This window comes from Bos indicus x Bos taurus, chromosome 5, assembly GCF_003369695.1.
Source record: "Bos indicus x Bos taurus breed Angus x Brahman F1 hybrid chromosome 5, Bos_hybrid_MaternalHap_v2.0, whole genome shotgun sequence".
NCBI lineage: Eukaryota > Metazoa > Chordata > Mammalia > Artiodactyla > Bovidae > Bos > Bos indicus x Bos taurus.
The window spans coordinates 43770010-43792095 of record NC_040080.1 but is presented as its reverse complement, the minus strand read 5'-3'; the positions used below and the strand labels follow the sequence as shown (position 1 = coordinate 43792095).

The 22086-nt window shown below is 38.8% G+C and overlaps 1 protein-coding gene across 1 annotated transcript in view; it reads left to right on the top strand.

Annotated features, from left to right (window-relative positions):
• The window catches only part of SYT10 (synaptotagmin 10), a 117699-nt gene that overhangs the window by 16391 nt on the left and 79222 nt on the right, over positions 1-22086 (top strand). The window contains exon 2 of the mRNA XM_027541702.1: positions 19112-19469. Coding sequence (XP_027397503.1) covers positions 19112-19469 — 358 coding nt within the window. The remainder of the gene's footprint in view (positions 1-19111; positions 19470-22086) is intronic.

The following is a 22086-nucleotide window of genomic DNA, read 5'->3' as shown; positions in this document are numbered from 1 at the left end:
ATGATGCTGAAGCTGAAACTCCAGTACTTTGGCCACCTCATGCGAAGTGTTGACTCATTGGAAAAGACTCTGATGCTGGGAGGGATTGGGGGCAGGAGGAGAAGGGGACGACAGAGGATGAGATGGCTGGATGGCATCACTGACTCGATGGACGTGAGTCTGGGTGAACTCCGGGAGTTGGTGATGGACAGGGAGGCCTGGCGTGCTGCGATTCATGGGGTCGCAAAGAGTCGGACACTACTGAGAGACTGATCTGATCTGATCTGATGAAGACCTTCAAGACCTTTTAGAACTAACACCCCAAAAGATGTCCTTTTCATTATAGGGGACTGGAATGCAAAAGTAGGAAGTCAAGAAACATCTGGAATAACAGGCAAATTTGGCCTTGGAGTATGGAATGAAGCAGGGCAAAGGTTAATAGAGTTTTGCCAAGAGAACACACTAGTCATAGCAGACACCCTCTTCCAACAACACAAGAGAAGACTCTACACATGGACATCACAGGATGGTCAACACTGAAATCAGGTTGACTATATTCTTTGCAGCCAAAGATGGAGAAGCTCTATACAGTCAGCAAAAACAAGCCCGGGAGCTGACTGTGGCCCAGATCATGAACTCTTTATTGCCAAATTCAGACTTAAATTGAAGAAAGTAGGGAAAACCACTAGACCATTCAGGTATGACCTAAATCAAATCCCTTATGATTATACAGTGGAAGTGAGAAATAGATTTAAGGGACTAGATCTGATAGATAGAGTGCCTGATGAACTATGAATGGAGGTTCATGACATTGTACAGAAGACAGGAATCAAGACCATCCCCATGGAAAAGAAATGCAAAAAAGCAAAATGGCTGTCTGAGGAGGTCTTACAAATAGCTGTGAAAAGAAGAGAAGTGAAAAGCAAAGGACAAAAGGGAAGATATAAGCATCTGTATGCAGTGTTCCAAAGAATAGCAAGGAGAGACAAGAAAGCCTTCCTGAACAATCAATGCAAAGAAATAGAGGAAAACAGTAGAATGGGAAAGACTAGAGATCTCTTGAAGAAAATTGGAGATACCAAGGAAACATTTCATGCAAAGATGGGCTCGATAAAGGACAGAAAGGGTTGGACCTCACAGAAGCAGAAGATATTAAGAAGACATGGCAAGAATACACAGAAGAAGTGTACAAAAAAGAGCTTCACGACCCAGATAATCACGATGGTGTGATCACTCACCTAGAGCCAGACATGCTGGAATGTGAAGTCAAGTGGGCCTTAGAAAGCATCACTACAGACAAAGCTAGTGGAGGTGATGGAATTCCAGTTGAGCTCTTTCAAATCCTGAAAGATGATGCTGTGAAAGCGCTGCACTCAATATGCCAGCAAATTTGGAAAACTCAGCAGTGGCCACAGGACTGGAAAAGGTCAGTTTTCATCCCAATCCCAAAGAAAGGCAATGCCAAAGAATGCTCAAACTACCACACAATTGCACTCATCTCACACACTAGTTAAATAATGCTCAAAATTCTGCAAGCCAGGCTTCAGCAGTACATAAATCGTGAAATTCCAGATGCTCAAGCTGGTTTTAGAAAAGGCAGAGGAACCAAAGATCAAATTGCTAACATCCGCTGGATCATCGAAAAAGCAAGAGAGTTCCAGAAAAACATCTATTTCTGCTCTATTGACTATGCGAAAGGCTTTTACTGTGTGGATCACAGTAAAGTGTGGAAAATTCTTCAACAGATGGGAATACCAGACCACCTGACCTGCCTCTTGAGAAACCTATATGCAGGTCAGAAAGCAACAGTTAGAACTGGACATGGAACAACAGACTGGTTCCAAATAGGAAAAGGAGTACGTCAAGGCTGTATATTGTCACCCTGCTTATTTAACTTATATGCAGAGTACATCATGAGAAATGGGGGCTGGAAGAAGCACAAGCTGGAATCAAGATTACCGGGAGAAATATCAATCACCTCAGATATGCAGATGACACCACCCTTATGGCAGAAAGTGAAGAGGACCTAAAAAGCCTCTTGATGAAAGTGAAAGTGGAGAGTAAAAAAGTTGGCTTAAAGCTCAACATTCAGAAAACTAAGATCATGGCATCTGGTCCCATCACTTCATGGCAGATAAATGGGGAAAGAAGGAAACAGTGTCAGACTTCATTTTTTTGGGCTCCAAAATCACTGCAGATGGTGACTGCAGCCATGAAATTAAAAGACGCTTACTCCTTGGAAGGAAAGTTATGACCAACCTGGATAGCATATTGAAAAGCAGAGATATTACTTTGCCAACAAAGGTCCATCTAGTCAAGGGTATGGTTTTTCCAGTGGTCATGTATGGATGTGAGAGTTGGGCTGTGAAGAAAGCTGGGTGCCGAAGAATTGAAGCTTTTGAACTGTGGTGTTGGAGAAGACTCTTGAGAGTCCCTTGGACTGCAAGGAGATCCATCCAGTCCATCCTAAAGAAGATTAGTCCTGGGTATTCATTGGAAGGACTGATGTTGAAGCTGAAACTCCGTACTTTGGCCACCTGATGTGAAGAGCTGACTCACTGGAAAAAACCCTGATGCTGGGAGGGATTGCGGCCCAGAGGAGAAGGGGATGACAGAGGATGAGATGGCTGGATGGCATCACTGACTCGATGGACATGAGTTTGAGTGAACTCCAGGAGTTTGTGATGGACAGGCGGGCCTGTTGTGCTGTGATTCATGGGATCGCAAAGAGTCGGACAGGACTGAGCGACTGAAGTTATCTAAACTGAATGGTAGCCGTATAGTTATGTTGAATCTGACAATGTTGCCAAACTCATTTGACCCAGCAAAAATTTGGTTATGAAGGTTATGTGTTTGTTTCACTATTTTCTCAACACTTTCTTCCAAGCCATTTAAACTCATTCTTTGACTTCTGATTCTGATGCATTTGCTTTAGCATAAACAGAGAGAAAAGTATGACACAATTACTTAATGACTACTAGTAGTTGTAACAGGTCATTGATACTGATACATTCTTATTTCGAAAACTGAAATGTCAAAAATATGCATATTATAATCAATTAAATATGGTAATGATATGAAGTTTCTATCATTTACTAAAATTCAAAAAAAAGGCACACTGCTGCTACTGCTGCTCCTAAGTCACTTCAGTCGTGTCTGACTCTGTGCGACCCCATAGACGGCAGCCCACCAGGCTCCCCCGTCCCTGGGATTCTCCAGGCAAGAACATAGGAGTGGGTTGCCATGTCCTTCTCCAATACATGAAAGTGAAAAATGAAAGTGAAGTCGCTCAGTCGTGTCTGACTCAGCAACCCCATGGACTGCAGCCTATCAGGCTTCTCTGTCCATGGGATTTTCCAGGCAAGAGTACTGGAGTGGGGTGCCATTGCCTTCTCTGGAAAAAGGCAATAGTCAATAACTTTTTTTTATTTTAAAATAAAATAAAATTATTTTAAGAGGCATTGTTGCAACGGTAATAGGTTGGTTGATTATGTATTGGATTTATGGTTGAGGAAGAGACTGATAGCTGTTTCCTAGTATTCATTTCCCCCTTCTATTTCACAGCATTAGAATCCTTTAGTTTTAGTTTGGTATGTGGCAGCATTATTAAAAAAAAAAAAAAAAAACTTTAAAAAGGACAGCTTTTTTCAGCATACTTTATAGGTTGGTACAATCGCATGAGTAAGTTATGATTGTCGGAATATTAGCAGCAGTGATGTGCACTACTTCTAGATTTTTCCCTTGAAGTGAAAGGACACACCATTACCTTCCTTTCTCCCTTGTTATTTTTCATCCAGCTGCCTGGAATGTAGACATGTAAGCTTGCATCTTGGACATTAAGGAAGAGGCAAAAACCTTTGAATAGTAAAGCAAAAACATGGGAAAAACAGGATTTCAGACACTTAAGCTGATGTGTTTACCATGACTTGCTTATACTGGACCAATTAATTAAATGAGAGAGAAATAAACTTCTATTTTGTTTGTTACTATCAATTTGGTCCCTTGTTGTAGAAATCAGAATTATGTGGCATTATAATAATAATACCATATTGTTGTTGTTGCTTAGTTACTAAGTCTTGTCCAACTCTTTGCAACCCCATAAACAACAGCATACCAGACTTGCCTGTCCTTCAGTATATACCTGACTTTGCTCAAACTCATGTCCATTGAGTCAGTGATGCCATCTAACCATCTCATCCTGTGTCACCCCCTTCTTATCTTGCCCTCAATCTTTCCCAGAATCAGGGTCTTTTCCAATGAGTCAGTCCTTAACATCAGGTGGCCAAAGTACTGGAGCTTCAGCTTCAGCATCAGTCCTTCCAATGAATATTTAGGACTGATTTCCTTTAGGATTGACTGGTTTGCTCTCCTTGCAATCCAAGCGACTCTCAAGAATCTTCTCCAGCACAGTTCGAAAGCATCAATTCTTCGGCGCTCAGCCTTCTTTGTGGTCCAACTGTCACATCCATACATGACTATTGGAAAAACCATAGCTTTGACTATATGGACAATGAGGACAACCAAAGAAACAAAAGATTTGCAATTTACAATAAATTATAATTTCTGATTAATTGAGAAGTTACTTATTTGTACGTTTTGAGAAATTAAAGAACTAGAATTTTTAAATTTAAAAAAGTGGTACAGTAGTAATTGGAATCGAGAGAATAGCAATTGGTCTATGATTTTCTGCATCATTGTAGCCATCTGCATGGATAATACGTACTTAGTCCTAACAGTATTTACAATTTATAGTAATTAAGACCATGCAAATGTTAGAAATTAGCAAAATCCTGGTTTATTAAAAGCTTATGAGGACTTAGCATGTTTTTGCTAATTATGTTTTCTGATGAGAGTGGTTTTTTTTTTTTTTTTCCCCAGAACTCTCTGACTTTATTTTGAGCTATTAAGGCATGATAAAAGAATAAGATCTTTATAGCTACATATGAAGAGTCAGCCAGCCAGACAGATAAGTAGACACATAGAGGTAGAAGCAATAGTTATGCATATGTATGTAATCAAATCAGGGTTTGTGTAATATTAAACCTGATTATCCTTGAGCCTAATTTAATTTTTGAAATTTCATTAACTTCAATTCTTACCAAGATATAATTGGATGCATGGTATATAATGGGTTATTTTTAATTATCCAGAGACATTGAAAGTTTGAGCTACAGAGATCCTACTCATCAAGTTTATTCATTATACAATGGGTAACTTCAAAGTCTGTGTGGTGAAGGAAAATCATTCATATTCATCTCCCTCCAGTGATCTCATCTCCACCTTACTTCATTTCTTTCATGATCATTACCAAACACTTGTCATTATGTTAAAAGTACTATTTTAGAATTATAAATCCAAATATTCCAAACCCCAACCAAAAGCTCCTGTGCTTTCTTCTTTTGCATTTGGAAACTCCATTCAATTTTCTACCTCTAGGTGAATTCCCTGTCAATAAATATTGCACCATGCTTATGATACATCATTTAATCATTGCAATCACTTTCTCCTTTGAGGTTTATTACATTCTTCTGGGAGGATAGAAGATGCTCATTCATGGATAAATTCATCTGCTTCTTTATTCCTACACCAAAGAACCTGAATATTTAGAAGATTTTAAAACCAGGCAGGCTAGTATCACTCTTAGTCTTCAGTTGCAAAAGAACCCTCAGTTCTGACCAGATGTCGTGTGTTTTCCTATTCCATTTTCTCCTATTCTCTAAAGTTCATGTATCAAATTTTCCCCACTGTATTTAAATATTCCAAATTATTTTCCAACATCCCAAAATAACTGGTAGTTGACTCTAACTCCTATTTGGAGAGAAAATTATAAACAAGAATTCTCTTGAATTCCTGCCTATACTTATAGAATTTGACTTCAGAACTATGCTCTTTTTCTTGAAAAGGAAGAAGTGATAGAGTTCTTTCATCTTTGCTTCAGATTCCATCCATCATCACCTTTTATGTGACTTTATTAATTATTCACTCTGCTTGATTTTCTTTCTCTCCTTATCTGGTACTACTTTCCCATAAATTATAAACCGTGATGAAATATTGCACATTTTAATTAAAAACACCCATTAAAAACATCAATTCCAAGAGTGATTCTTTTTTTTTTCCTTTTATTTTTTTTATTTTTTAAACTTTACATAATTGTATTAGTTTTGCCAAATATCAAAATGATTCCGCCACAGGTATACATGTGTTCCCCATCCTGAACCCTCCTCCCTCCTCCCTCCCCATACCCTCCCTCTGGGTCATCCCAATGCACTAGCCCCAAGCATCCAGTATCGTGCATCGAACCTGGACTGGCATCTTGTTTCATACATGATATTTTACATGTTTCAATGCCATTCTCCCAAATCTTCCCACCCTCTCCCTCTCCCATAGAGTCCATAAGACTGTTCTATACATCAGTGTCTCTTTTGCTGTCTCGTACACAGGGTTATTGTTACCATCTTTCTAAATTCCATATATATGTGTTATTATATTGTATTGGTGTTTTTCCTTCTGGCTTACTTCACTCCAAGAGTGATTCTTTCCTCCTTTCCTAAATACAATATCTTGAAAGAACTATCTATACTCATAGAATTCACATCCTCACTCTCATTCATTCATTAAACTACATTCATCTGGTTAACACAGTCTCTGCTGCACTAGTCTCATTGAATTCACTGCAGACTTACTTGTTTAAGTTAATATTTACTTATCTACCTTCGTTTTGATTGAACTTATTTTAACTTCTTATACTACTTATCACTTTATAAATACTCTCCAAACTTCTATGAAAGCACCTTGACCTCATTTTTTTCATGTCTCTACTCTTTCTCAGTCTTATATGCAGGCTCTTTGTTCTTTAAATTTCTCTTTCTTTCTTTAATTATTGATGTCTTCAGGATTCTGTTGAGGAGCTTTAACCTTCTTTGTCATGGATTCAGATTCTTCTGTTTAAAGAAGTCCTTCAATTTTATTTTCAGTTGCAGTCATATATGACCAACAGCTTACTCAAAATTTCTACTTGCATGTTGAGTATTATTATTAATATATGGTCTAAACCCAACATAGTTGAAGTCATGGTCTTCCTTACTTCATCATCCTGTTTGTCTCCCAATGAATCACATTCTTGTTCTTCAATCTTCACACTCCTCACTAGCCCCTTGCCTTGCCAAATACCTCTAAAATGTGCTCTTTTTCCCATTCTAGCCACTCTTGTTCAGAAATACTCTCATCTCTCATGTGGATGACTACTATAATCGGTAACTATTTTTTCTCTTCTCATCTGGTCTCCACTTTTATTTTCTCCCCAGCCAGAGTGTTATTTATGAAATGCATATTTAACCATTTCATACCTTGACATAAAAATGCTTCTGGGACTACATCTTTCAATTTGAACTAAGTCCAAACTCATAACATCCTTTATGTCATAGTTAAATGTTGAAAAACAAGCATTAAAAATTTTTTTTTAAACATTTTGATGACTTTATAAATTCTCACAAATCCTCCCTTAATCTTTTTTAAGCTCCCTTAATCTTTTGATAGTCAGAGTCTTTATCTTGTTTAACAAATTTTGTTGAAGAAAACGTCGTAAAGACCTAATAATTAAACTCTTGGTTTTGTTTTTGAAATACTCTTATTTGTCATAATTGCAATAATAAGAAATGTAAAAATATATAATGCAATAAGCTTGTTTTTATAATTTTAGTTTTATTTTTCTCAAAGAAATTCTAATTAATGAAACTCCTTTCACCTTTTCCTGTTGTGGGAAAAGCCCTTTCCCCTCGTTTTGCATTTCTGGATGGAAGAAGCTACAAGATAAGATAATCATGGAATCTTAGCTTACCCTATCCCTAAGACATGACTTACCTGTTTCCCTATTCATTGATGGATATTCTCTACTCCTTCATGTAGTAAATTTTATAGGGTCAAGTACTCATGGAGAATACTTGTGGTTGTCCAGCCAGGCTTCTGGCTGTATCTGAAAGTCTAATTAATTCAAGGTGATTTGTTAGCAAGTCCACTTTCTAACAGACCTAAGAAGAGTTGATTCTTTTGAACTGTGGTGTTGGAGAAGACTCTTAATGTAAAGCCTCTAATTAAAAAAAAGAAAAGAGTCCCTTGGACTGCAAGGAGATCAGTCCTGGGTGTTTATTGGAAGGACTGATGTTGAAGCTGAAACTCCAATACTTTGGCCATCTGATGTGAAGAGCTGACTCATTGGAAAAGACCCTGATGCTGGGAAAGATTGAAGGCAAGAGGAGAAGGGGATGACAGAGGATGAGATGGCTGGATGGCATCACCGACTCAATGGACATGAGTTTGGGTAAACTCTGGGAGTTAGTGATGGACAAGGAGGCCTGGCATGCATGGGGTCGCAAAGAATCAGACACGACTGAGTGACTGAACTAACTAAGCTTATACTCACTTTTATTATAATTGCTACCTGGTTGAACAGTTTCTCTGAGCACAACTGGGTAGAAAAATAGAATGTTATTTATTAGCTTCTTGAAAAAATAATTTTTACTTAGAAATCTTGGTCTCTAATATAAATAAATTCACTCCTTTTAGTACCAAAATAACATTGGAAGATGTTTCTCTTCTTATTAATCTGTGAATCACCATTCAATCCATACTCATTCCATACCTATGCCTCCTTTCCCCTAGGTACTCTTGTTTAAAGAAAGAAAAAAAAAAGTTGATAATAGTAACAACCCATTGTTGCCCTTACTATGTTGTTGTTACCCATAGTTGTTGCAAACTATGATGATAAATAATTTACATACATTTCCTTATGTAAAACTCACAGCATTCCTATGAAACAAAAACATAAATTCCTCAATTATACTAAGATTCTTAAAGTCTAAACAAGTTGCCCGAAGCTACACAATGGTGGGGCTGACATTTGAACCCAGGTCAAAATGGTTTCATAGTATAATTATACTATTTTCCTAGTATAAGAATTTCTGCATATTCCTTTCATATCCCTCAACTCTTAGTTATCCAGCTGTCTTGAAGTACATAGGCATATCTTTTTAGATAATTCCCCTAATATGTTTTCAGAAGCCCCATAAATATTTTTTGACTGTGTGATATATACTAAACACTAAAAAAGGTAAATAAAGGAAGTGAGTTTATTTTTAGGCTGGGAACACTTGGAGAAGCAAAATAAACACATATTCACAATCCCTTATCCACAATTATTAAACCTCCAAACCTCAAAAAACTGAAAATTATTTTGTAAATTGTCCAATTTGGCACCAATATCTTACCTAAATTGACATTAAGTTGCTTATGGTCTTCAGTGATCCCATTCACTGTGCCTAATTCATATATTTCATTACATATCTATTAATGTATTTGGTTACTAGATGTTATCCCTGATAATGTTTACCATAATACCTTTCTAATATCCAAAAGAAAATAAGTTTTGAAACCATTGTATCCCAAGCATTTAGGATAAAAATTATCGGCCAAAAAATTATTACTGTTACTATACTAGTGCTGTGGTGGTGGGTGTGCTTTAAAAGCCGTTAGGAACAGAGGAGGCAGAAAGAGCTGCAGGGAAAGATACTACTGGATCTGGTTATTGAAGCAGGAATACAAATTTGCCAGGCAGACAGATAAGAGAAAACAATGGAGCCACTTGAAACAGACTGAGCAGAAATCGTGAGAGAGTAATATGTAGCCCGGAGGAGGAGAATAGGCAAGAGAGTGACAGACGAATGAAGTTGGGTCAGTAGCCAGGGGTCAAATCACAGGACACTGTGGAATGTTATGCAAAGTTTTAATTTGATCCAGATTGACTAAGGTGACCTGGGAGGATGTTAGGCTAAAAGAGGTAGGGACACAGTTTATCTAAGATGCATAATAATATAATATATAAGTTAATAATAACTTTATTCCTCCTATCCCAGTATTACTGATAGTATAGGCTGTCACTTTCAAAAGTGATTTGGTTTGGATTAAATACATGACCAAGAACAGTGAGAAGAGAGGTGTGATATTGTGCATATGTATTTAGTCTTTGTCCACAATTCCTGGCTCACAGCTCCCCAAAACCTTAGAATTTCTTCAGTGATGAGAGCCATAAAAGTGTCTTGTTAGGTTAATGGCATGACTTTTGGATCCCAGCTAAGGTTGGGTACTGTTTTCCAGAAGATCAACCATGTATTAGAGGACTGGAACTTTAGTTCCACCCCTGCTGAACTTTTGGCAGGGGAGAAGGGCTGGAGGTTGAATCAGTTGGAGGTTGAACCACTGGCAGTTTTTTTACTCAGCCATGCCAGTATCTTGAAGCCTCTATAAAAACCCCAAAGGATGGGGTTTGAGAGCTTCTATGTTAAACATGCAGAAATTTGAAAACAGTGTGCTCTGAGAGGGCATGAGAGCTTTCTCAATACTTTACCCAATGAACTCTTCAATCTGGCTATTCCTGAGTTATATCTTCTTTTAATAAACTGGTAAATAAACAAGTTTCCTGAGATCTATAGGCTTGTCTGGCAAATTAATCAAACCTAAGGAATAGGTGGTGGGAACCTCCTCCAATCTTTTGCCAGTTGGTCAGAATCCCACAGGTGACAACCTGTGTTTGCTACTGGCATCAGAAGGGAGAGGGACAGTGTGTTGGGACTGAACCCTTAACCTGTGGAATTTGATGCGACCTCCAGGTAGTCAACCATCAGAATTGAGTTGAATTTTAAGAACACAATTGGTATCCAGAGAATTGTTTGTGGTTTGTGAATCACCCCTCCTCCCACACACACATTGAAATTGGGTAAAAGAACCTAAAAACAGGGGGTATTTTCAGTTATAGACTGAAAACTGTTTCTGTCCTTTCTCCTATCCCACATTGTCCTGCCGTCTCCTTATATCTTGGCTTTAGCTCCAACTGAGCAGAACTTAGCCACTGAAGAAGTTAACTGGGTTAAAATATCCAGAAAAAATATGTAAGTGGGGCTTAAAATATATGAAGATTATGAAGCAAATCATAGGCTTCCTTTATTTCAAAATTGTAGTTAAAAATCAGGAAGCATATTGATTTTATATTTTTTTCTCTTTTACTCAAGTTATAGTGCTAAAAATAAACTACAAAATATAAAATATGATCACACATTCCTCACCAATGGAATATAAATGGAAATTATAATCTATGTAGCTTTAGCTTCAATTGAAAAATGAAGGAAAAATTAATTTCTGTATATATAGCATGTTAAAATTAATTTTTATTCATATAATTAAGAAGCAATAAAAACTTAGAATTATTTCAATTTCTGAATGGATTTGCATCAGCAATAGATTGAGAATTAAAGCAGAACCATTTTGTCTCACTAATTACAGAAAGATAAAACTACCAATCATTTCCCTATCAGGTCAATGAAAATAAAAGTAAAATAATATTTCTCTGAAATTGTAGGAACTGGTAAACTTACATGATGTTTTTATTAGTGAGTCTGTGTTCTGTTTTGAAATATCTGTTGTTGTTGTTGTTCAGTCATTAAGTCGTGTCCGACTCTTCAAGAACCCATGAGCTGAGGCACACCAGGCTTCTTTGTTTATCTCTAGCTCCCTAAGTGTGCTTAAACTCATGTCCACTGAGCCAGTGATGCCATCCAATGATCTCATCCTCCGTCACCTACTTCTCCTTCTGCCCTCAATCTTTCCCAGGATCAGGGTCTTTTCCAATGAGTCAGCTCTTTGCATCAGGTGGCTAAAATATTGGAGCTTCAGCATCAGTCCTTCCAATGAATATTCAGGATAGATTTCCTTTAGGACTGACTAGTTTGATCTTCTTGCTGCCCAAGGGATTCTCCAGAGTCTTCTCCAACATCACAGGTCTTAAGCATCAATTCTTCAGTGATCAGCCTTTATGGTCCAACACTCATGGTCCAACTCTTATGGTCCAGCTCATCCAAACATGACTACGGGAAAAACCATAGCTTTGAGTACACAGAATGTTGTCAGCAAAGTGATATCTCTGCTTTTTAATACACTGTCTAGGTTTGACATAGCTTTTCTTCCAAGGAGCAAGTGTCTTTGAATTTCATGGATGCGATCACCATCCACATTGATTTTAGAGCCCAAGAAAGTGAAATCTGATCCTGTTTCCACATTTCCCCCATCTATTTGCCATGAAATGATAGGACCTAGTTTTTTTGATGTTGAGTTTTAAGTCAGCTTTTTCACTCTCCTCTTTCACCTTCATCAAGAGGTTCTTTAGTTCCTCTTCACTTTCTGCCATTAAAGCGGTATCATCTGCATATCTGAGGTTGTTGATATTTCTCCCAAACATCTCAATTCCAGCTTGTGATTCATCTAGCCTAGCATTTTCTGTGATGTATTCTGCATATAAGTTAAATAAGACTTATGTACAGCTTTGTTGTACTCCTTTCCCAATTTTGAACAGGTCAGTTTTTCCATACATGTGGGCTTCCCTGGTGGCTCACTATAAAGAATCTACCTGCATGCAGGAGCCCCAGGAGATACAGATTCGATCCCTGGGTTGGGAAGATCCCCTGCAGGAGAGCATGGCAACCTATTCCAGTATTCTTGCCTGGAGAATCCCATGGCAGAAGAGCCTGGCAGGCTACAGTCAATAGGGTTTCAAAGAGTTGGACACAACTGATGCGACATAGCATGCACAAATACATGGAGTTGTTCCATGTCCAGTTCTAACTGTTGTTTCTTGACCTGCATATGTGTTTCTCAGGAGTCAGGTATGGTGGTCTGGTATACCCATATCTTTAAGAATTTCCCACAGTTTGTTGTGGTCTACATTGTCAAAGCCTTTAGTCAATGAAGCAGAAGTAGATGTTTTTCTGGATCTCCCTTGCTTTCTCCACAATCCAACAAATGTTGGCAATTTGATCTCTGGTTCCTCTGCCTTTTCTAAATCCAGCTTGAACATCTGGAATTTCACAGCTCACATACTGTTGAAGCCTGGCTTGGAGAATTTTGAGCATTACTTTGCTAGCGTGTGAGATGTGTGCAATTGTGCAGTAATTTGAATATTCTTTAACGTTACCCTTCTTTAGGATTGGAATGAAATCGGACCTTTTCCAGCCCTATGGCCACTGCCAAGTTTTCCAAATTTGCTGACATATTGAGTGTAGCACTTTAACAGCAATGAAATTTTTTAGGATTTTAAGTAGCTCAGCTGGAATTCTATCACCTCCACTAACTTTGTTTATAGTAAGGCTTCCTAAGGCCCACTTTACTTCCCACTCCAGGATTTCTGGCTCTAGGTGAGTGATCAAACCACAGTGCTTCTCTGGGTCATTAACACCTTTCTGAGTATTCTTTCCATTTCTTCTTAATCTTCTGCTTCTATTAAGTCCTTACCATTTCTCTCCTTTATTGTGCCTATTCTTGTATGAAATATTCCTTTTATATCTCTAATTTTCTTGAAGAGACCTGTCATCTTTCCCATTCCACTATTTCCCCCTATTTTTTTGAATCATTCATTTAAGAAGGCCTTCTTGTCTCACCTTGTTATTTTCTGGAATTATGCATTCAGTTGGGTATATTTTTCCCTTTCTCCGTTGCCCTTCACTTCTGTTCTTTCCTGAGCTATTTGTAAAGCCTCCTCAGACAACCACTTCGCCTTCTTGCATTTCTTTTTCTCTGGAATAGTTTGGTCACTGCCTCCTGTACAATGTTACAAATTTCTGTCTTATTCAGGCACTCTATCAGATCTACTCCCTTGAATGTATCTGTTACCTCCACTATATATCACAAGGGATTTGACTTAGGTCATACCATGAGTGACTAACACTTTCACTGAATGATCTAGTGGTTTTCCTTATTTTCTTCCATTTAAGCTTGAATTTTGTAATAAGGAGCTCATGATTTGGGCCAACTGCAGATCTTGTTTTCAGTTCAGTTCAGTTCAGTCGCTCAGTCGTGTCTGACTCTTTGAGACCCCATGGATCGCAGCACGCCAGGCCTCCCTGTTCATCACCAACTCCCGGAGTTCACTCAGACTCATGTCCATCAATTCGGTGATGCCATCCAGCCATCTCATCCTCTGTCGTCCCCTTCTCCCCCTGCCCCAAATCCCTCCCAGCATCAGAGTCTTTTCCAATGAGTCAACTCTTCGCATGAGATGGCCAAAGTACTGGAGTTTCAGCTTTAGCATCATTCCTTCCAAAGAAATCCCAGGGCTGATCTCCCTTAGAATGGACTGGTTGGATCTCCTTGCAGTCCAAGGGACTCTCAAGGGTCTTCTCCAACACCACAGTTTAAAAGCATCAATTCTTCGGCACTCAGCCTTCTTCACAGTCCAACTCTCGCATACATACATGACCACTGGAAAAACCATAGCTTTGACTAGACGGACCTTTGTTGGCAAAGTAATGTCTCTGCTTTTGAATATGCTATCTAGGTTGGTCATAACTTTTCTTCCAAGGAGTAAGCATCTTTTAATTTCATGGCTGCAGTCACCATCTGCAGTGATTTTGGAGCCCAAAAAATAAAGTCTGACACTGTTTCCACTGTTTCCCCATCTATTTCCCATGAAGTGGTGGGACCAGATGTCATGATCTTTGTTTTCTGAATGTTGAGCTTTAAGCCAACTTTTTCACTCTCCTCTTTCACTTTTATCAAGAGGCTTTTTAGTTCATCTTCACTTTCTGCCATAAGGGTGGTGTCATCTGCATATCTGAGGTTATTGATATTTCTCCCGGCAATCTTGATTCCAGCTTGTGCTTCTTCCAGCCCTGCGTTTCTCATGATATAATCTGCATATAAGTTAAATAAGCAGGGTGGCAATATACAGCCTTGACATAGTCATTTCCCTATTTGGAACCAATCTGTTGTTCCATGTTCAGTTCTAACTGGTGCTTCCTGACCTGCATATAGGTTTCTCAAGAGGCAGGTCAGGTGGTCTGGCAGTCCCATCTCTTTCAGAATTTTCCACAGTTTATTGTGATCCACACCGTTAAAGGCTTTGGCATAGTCTTGTTTTAGCTGACTGTATATAGCTCTCCATTTTCAGCTGCAAAGAACATAATTGCTCTGATTTCCATATTGACCATCTGGTGATGTCCATGTCTCATGGTATGTTGGAAAAGGATGTTTGCTATGACCAGTGTGTTCTCTTGGAAAAACTGTTAAACTTTGTCTTGCTTCATTTTGTACTCTTAGGCCTAACTTGCTGGTTATTCTGGGTATCTCTTGACTTCCTACTTTTGCATTCCAATCTGATATAATGAAAAGGACATCTTTTGTTTTTTGTTCTAGAAAGTATGGTAGGTCTTCATAACCAGTCAGCTTCAACTTCTTCACCATTAATGGCTGGGACACAGACTTGGATTACTGTGATATTAAATGATTTATCTTGGAAACAAACTGAGATCTCTCTGAGCTTGCACCCAAGTACTACATTTCAGAATCTTTTGTTGACTATAAGGGCTACTCCATTTCTTTTAAGGGATTCTTGCCCACAGTAGTGATATAATGGTCATCTGAATTAAATTTTCCCATTTCTGTCCATTTCAGTTCACTGATTCCTAAGATACCAATGTTTACTCTTTCCATCTCCTATTTGACCACTTCCAATTTACCTTGATTCATGGAGCTAACATTCCAGGTTCCTATGCAATATTGTTCTTTATAGCTTGGACTTTACTTTCACCACCAGGCGCAACCACAACTGAGCATCATTTCTGCTTTGGCCCTGCCACTTCATTCTTTCTGGAGCTATTAGTAATTGTTCTCTGCTCTTCCCCAGTAGCATATTGGACAACTTTTGATCTTGGGGGCTTGTGTTATGGTATCATATCTTTTTGCCTTTTCATACTGTTCATGGGATTCTCAAGGCAAGAATACTGGAGTGGGTTATCATTTCTTCCTCCAGTGCATTTCTATATTTTATTCTATATTTAAAATTCTATACTTTATGATTACTTAAGAGATATTTTTGTTTATTAGTGCTTGGGCTGGACAGAGTCACACCAAACTGAGGTTACTGGTTGCTTTCAAGGAGTGGTGTTTTACAATGGTTATTAAAAGAAATTAGATTTGTTCTTTAGTTTGCTAGGGCTTCCATAACCAAGTACTACAATGGGTCACTTAAACAACAGAAACTTACTCCTCAGAGTTTTGAAAACTAGAAGTCTTAGATAAGTTGTCAGGAGGGTAGATTTCTTCCGAGTCCTCTCCCCATTGGCTTCTTGATAGCTACCTTCTCCCTGGGTCCTTACATGGTCTTCCTTCTATGACTCTCTTTGTTTTAATCTCCTCTTCTTATAAGCACCTCAGATATATTGCGCTAGGGCTCATTCATATGACCTCATTTTGCCTTAATTACTAATTTAAAAGGCCCATCTCCAAACACAGTCATATTCTGAGGTCCTGGGTGTTAGGACTTTAACATATGGATTTAGAGGTGGTGGAGGGACAGACACAATTCAGTCTATGTTATATCCCTAACATATTTTATTTAAAACAGAGAAACAAAAGAAATTAAGAGTTATATTTGACACTGATGCTAAACAAAGTTGTGTAATAAAAGTATATGGTTATCTAAGTCTAGAAAAGTTCTTCGTGGGATATCTATTTAGTCTTCCAAACTTTAAGAGTGCTGCTGCACTGGGATGACCCAGAGGGATGGTACGGGGAGGGAGGTGGGAGGGGGGTTCGGGATGGGGAACATGTGTATACCTGTGGTGGATTCATGTTGATGTATGGGAAAACCAATACAATATTGTAAAGTAATTAGCCTCCGATTAAAATAAATAAATTTATATATAAAAAAAGAGTGCTGCAGCACCAGATTGCTAACATTTGTAATTTTAGGAAGGTGAAAATGGAAATTGGTAGAGGGATATTCTTAACATGCTTCAATGGATTTTACTTTTTGAAACTGTTTTCAATGTACAGAAACATTTGGGAAGACAGTACAGAGTTTCCATATTCCCCACACTCAGTTGCTCCTATTATTAACATTTTACATTAGTATGTGAAATACTAATGTATTTGGTTACAGTTGCTGAACTAGTATTGATACATTGTTAACTGAAGTCCATACTTTATTCAGATTTCCTTTTTCATAATGTTCTTTATTTTTTAATTTAAATTTATTTATTTTAATTAAAGACTAATTACTTTACAATATTGTATTTATTTCAGGTTGGAGAAAGCAAAGGAGACTAGGATAATTCCATCTAGATTACCATATCACATTTAATTATCATGTCTCAGTCTCTCTGAGAAATGACAGTATGACAGTTTTTCAGACTTCCTTTTTTTTGACAACATTGGGTTTTGAAGAGTACTGGTCAGGTGTTTTGTAGAATGTCCCTATACTCAAATTTTATTATTTTTTTTTTCATGATTAGATCTGGGTTATTAATTTGGGGAGACAGATTGCAGAGATAATGTGCCATATTCATCACATCATATCAAGGCTATTGCCATGATTTGTCACTGTTGATGTTCCCCTTGATCACCTGGATGAGGTCTGTATTTTTCAAATGTCTCCTGTGGAAAATTATACCATTTTGCCCCTTTTCATACAAAAGGTACTCATTTAGGTACTCATTAGGAGGAAGTACTCATTAGGAGGAAGTCACTTTGTACATCCCACAGTTAAGGAGTAGAGAGCTGTTTTCCACTTCTTTGAGGGCAGAGTATCTACATAAACTCCTTGGCATGATTTTGCATGAGAGATTTGTGATTTCTCTCCCATTTATTTATTTATATAATCTTATTAACTTTTTATTGTATTCCTTTTAATTATTTTATACATATATTAATTTTGTAATTATTTAAAAATAAGAATATTTTAAAATTCCTTAGCAAATTATTAACCAATTTTGGACTTCAGAAGTTAGGAGCACTCGAGCTTATTAGAAAGGCCCTATGGAGTTTTGAAGAGGGGTTTCCCAGGTAGCACAGTGGTAAAGAATCTGCCTGCTAATGCAGGAAGTGCAAGAGATGCATGCTGGTTTGATTCCTGGGTTGGGAAGATCCCTGGATTAGGAAATGGCAACCTGCTCCAGTATTCTTTCTTGGAAAATTCCATGAACAAAAGAGCCTGGTGGGTCCATGGGGACACAAATACTCCAACATAACTGAGCGACTGAGTACATACACACACATGGAGTTTGAAAATACAACTAATTGTGTACTCATTCTCTATTAGTAATGTGTCCTAGGTGGTGCTAGTGGTAAAGATGCTGCTTGCCAGTCCAAGAGACATAAGAGACATGAGTCCAATCCCTGGGTTGGGAAGGTTCCCTGGAGAAGGGCATGGCAACCCACTCCAGTATTCTTGCCTGGAGAATCCTATGGACAGGGGAGCCTGGCAGGCTATGATCCATAGGGTCACAAAGAGTCATACATGGCTGAAGCTGCTTAGCACACACACATTCTCATTTAGACCACAGAAAGCTGCTTATACAAATATTTAACATTATTACTGCTTAGAGAGTAAAAAGGTTACATCTGTAGATCAAAGATGAAGCCAACAGAAGGCTTTCTTGTTAAATACAGTCTTAGAGCATGTTAAGCTTCATGACTTCAAGGTAGGTTGCAAGGAGCTAACCTTCATTTTGCAAACTCTTGGACCCCCTTGTACTATACTTGGAAATGATATGTATATATCATGCTTTTCTTGTATACAACTGGAAACTTCCTGGGATAGAATTTTTCAATTTTTTCCTTTGAATATATATATATATATATATATATATATATATATATATATATATATACATACACACATATACATATATACATATATATGCGTGTGTGTATATATATATATATATAGTTGGAGTATAATTGCTTATAATACTATGTTAGTTTCTTCTGTACAACTAAGTGAATGAACTATATGTAAATATACATATTTCCTCTCCCTCTTGGACCTCCTTCCCACCTCCCACCATCCCACCCATTTATGTCATCAATGGTATCGATGAACCTATTTCCAGGGCAGGAATAAGATGCAAACATAGAGAACAAACATAATTATTAATATTTCCTCCTTACGAAATTACTTAAAAGTAGATTATTGAAACTCTAAATCGGCATACTATTAATAATAACCATAATATCACATTATCCCACAATTACTGCTCTGCTATATACATTATCAATGACTTAATATTTCTCCTACATTGTAATTTTTTTCCAGATATTTCAGTCAGCCTGTTAGCAGTTGTTGTCAGCTTTTGTGGCCTGGCCTTGTTGGTTGTTTCACTTTTTGTCTTCTGGAAGTTATGCTGGCCTTTCTGGAAGAGCAAACCCATGACTTTCAATGTCAGTACTCTACCACAGAGCATGTCAAGTGCTCCCACTGAAGTTTTTGAGACTGAAGAGAAAAAAGAGATTAAAGAAAATGGAGAACCAGCACCAAAAGTTATTGAGCCTGCAATAAAAATCAGCCACACTTCCCCTGATATCCCAGCCGAAGTCCAAACTGCTGTAAAAGAACATGTAATTAAACATGCACGTGTGCAAAGACAAACAACTGAGCCTACATCTTCATCCCGGTAAGGAAAGATCAAATAAACAAAACTCTTTGGGCTGTGTGTGTGTCTGTATTTGTGTGTGTTGTATATGATTTTCTAAGGGAGAAAAACTGAGGTGGGAAAGGAGAAAAGACAAACTAGAGAAATGAGAAAGAGGAAAATAAATAATAGAGTAAGGAGGGAATTGATAGGACAGAATAAATAGGGATGAAGACAAAGAAATTGAGGACAAAGTCAGACAGAGAGTGGTACCATGAAAGGTAGAGGTTTCATTAAAATAATCTAATTAGAGATTTATTTATTGGCTTTTTCCTTTGAAATATTTTTGGTTGATCTCCAGTCTTTTGATTTAGTTTAATACAACCAATAAATAAATCAGCCATTTGCCTTGTGTTCCATTAAATCATCTACAAGTTCACAGTCAAAACTGAGTAACAGAGGCTAATGTTTAGTTTACACTTGTTTAGCACCTATACCATAAACTGCTAGAAAATTTCATTGCTTATTGTAATTCATAGACCAAACTATTATGGTAAATTCCACAACAGCTTTGGTGAGTATCATGAACATAGCAAGAGTGTACATGAAGGGAAGCCACAGGGAAACCTCCTTAAAGTGATACATTTTAAGGAGGTACATTTTAATTCAGCCTGGAAAAATCAGCAAGTTTATGTGAACAAAAATAATTTGCTATAGTGTATTTCAAATTGTGTTAACTGTAAATGGGAAAAGATTCTTATGAAAAGATTTTTTTCTACTAAGTATGGTCTTCGATCTTTACCATGAAAAACCAACATGTTGGCTGCGACCGGTGCACTAAAGCGCGGGCGGCTGTGACCGGCGCACTAAAGCAAGGCGGAGAGGAGCTACCCCACTTCCGAGGTCAGGGGCAGAAGCCGGTAGGACCCCATGCCCGAAGGGCGGTGGCCAAGAGTTACCCCATGTCCGAAGTCAGGGGCAGCGGCCGAGAGTGCCAGGCTGCGCCGGCGCAGGAACGACCGAGAAGAGCTACCCAAGTCTGAGGTCAGGGGTGGCTGCCAGGAGCAGCAAACCCATGCCCGAAGCCAGGGCTGCGGCTGGGAGGTGCTACCCCACGCCCCCACACCCGAGGCCAAGGACCGCGGCCGGGAAGAGCTACCCAACACCCGAGGCAGGAGTGGCGGCTGGGAGCAGCAAACCCATGCCCGAGGCCAGGGGCTGTGGCTGGGAGGAGCTACCCCACACCTGAAGCCAGGTGCCGTGGCCGGCAGGACCAACCCCAGGTCCAAGGAGTGATGGCTGCATGGGCACAGGAGGGCCTGGAGGAGCTATCCCACGTTGAAGGTCAGGAAGGGCGGCGGTGAGGAGATACCCCTCATCCAAGGTAAGGAGCAATGGATGCGCTTTGCTGGAGCAGCCGAGAAGAGATACCCCACGCCCAAGGTAAGAGAAACCCAAGAAAGATGATAGGTGTTGCAAGAGGGCATTAGAGGGCAAACACACTGAAACCATACTCACAGAAAACTAGTCAATCTAATCGCACTAGGACAACAGCCTTGTCTAACTCAATGAAACTAAGCCATGCCCGTGGGGCAACCCAAGATGGGTGGGTCATGGTGGAGAGATCTGACAGAATGTGGTTCACTGGAGAAGGGAATGGCAGACCACTTCAGTATTCTTGCCTTGAGAACCCCATGAACAGTATGAAAAGGCAAAATGATAGGATACTGAAAGAGAAACTCCCCAGGTCAGTAGGTGCCCAATATGCTACTGGAGATCAGTGGAGAAATAACTCCAGAAAGAATGAAGGGATGGAGCCAAAGCAAAAACAATACCCAGCTGTGGATGTGACTGGTGATAGAAGCAAGGTCCGATGCTGTAAAGAGCAATATTGCAGAGGAACCTGGAATGTCAGGTCCATGAATCAAGGCAAATTGGAAGTGGTTAAACAAGAGATGGCAAGAGTGAACGTCGACATTCTAGGAATCAGCGAACTCAAATGGACTGGAATGGGTGACTTTAACTCAGTTGACCATTATATCTACTACTGCGGGCAGGAATCCCTCAGAAGAAATGGAGTGGCCATCATGGTCAACAAAAGAGTCCAAAATGCAGTATTTGATTGCAATCTCAAAAATGACAGAATGATCTCTGTTCGTTTCCAAGGCAAACAATTCAATATCACAGTAATCCAAGTCTATGGCCCAATTAGTAATGCTGAAGAAGCTGAAGTCGAACGGTTCTATGAAGACCTACAAGACCTTTTAGAACTAACACCCTAAAAAGATGTCCTTTTCATTATAGGTGACTGGAATGCAAAAGTGGGAAGTCAAGAAACACCTGGAGTAACAGGCAAATTTGGCCTTGGAATATGGAATGAAGCAGGGCAAAGACTAATAGAGTTTTGCCAAGAAAATGCACTGGTCATAGAAAACACCCTCTTCCAACAACACAAGAGAAGACTCTACACATGGACATCACCAGATGGTCAACACCGAAATCATATTGGTTATATTCTTTGCAGCCAAAGATGGAGAAGCTGTATAAATCAACAAAAACAAGACCAGGAGCTTACTGTGGCTCAGATCACGAGCTCCTTATTACCAAATTTAGACTTAAATTGAAGAAAGTAGGGAGAACCACTAGACCATTCAGGTAT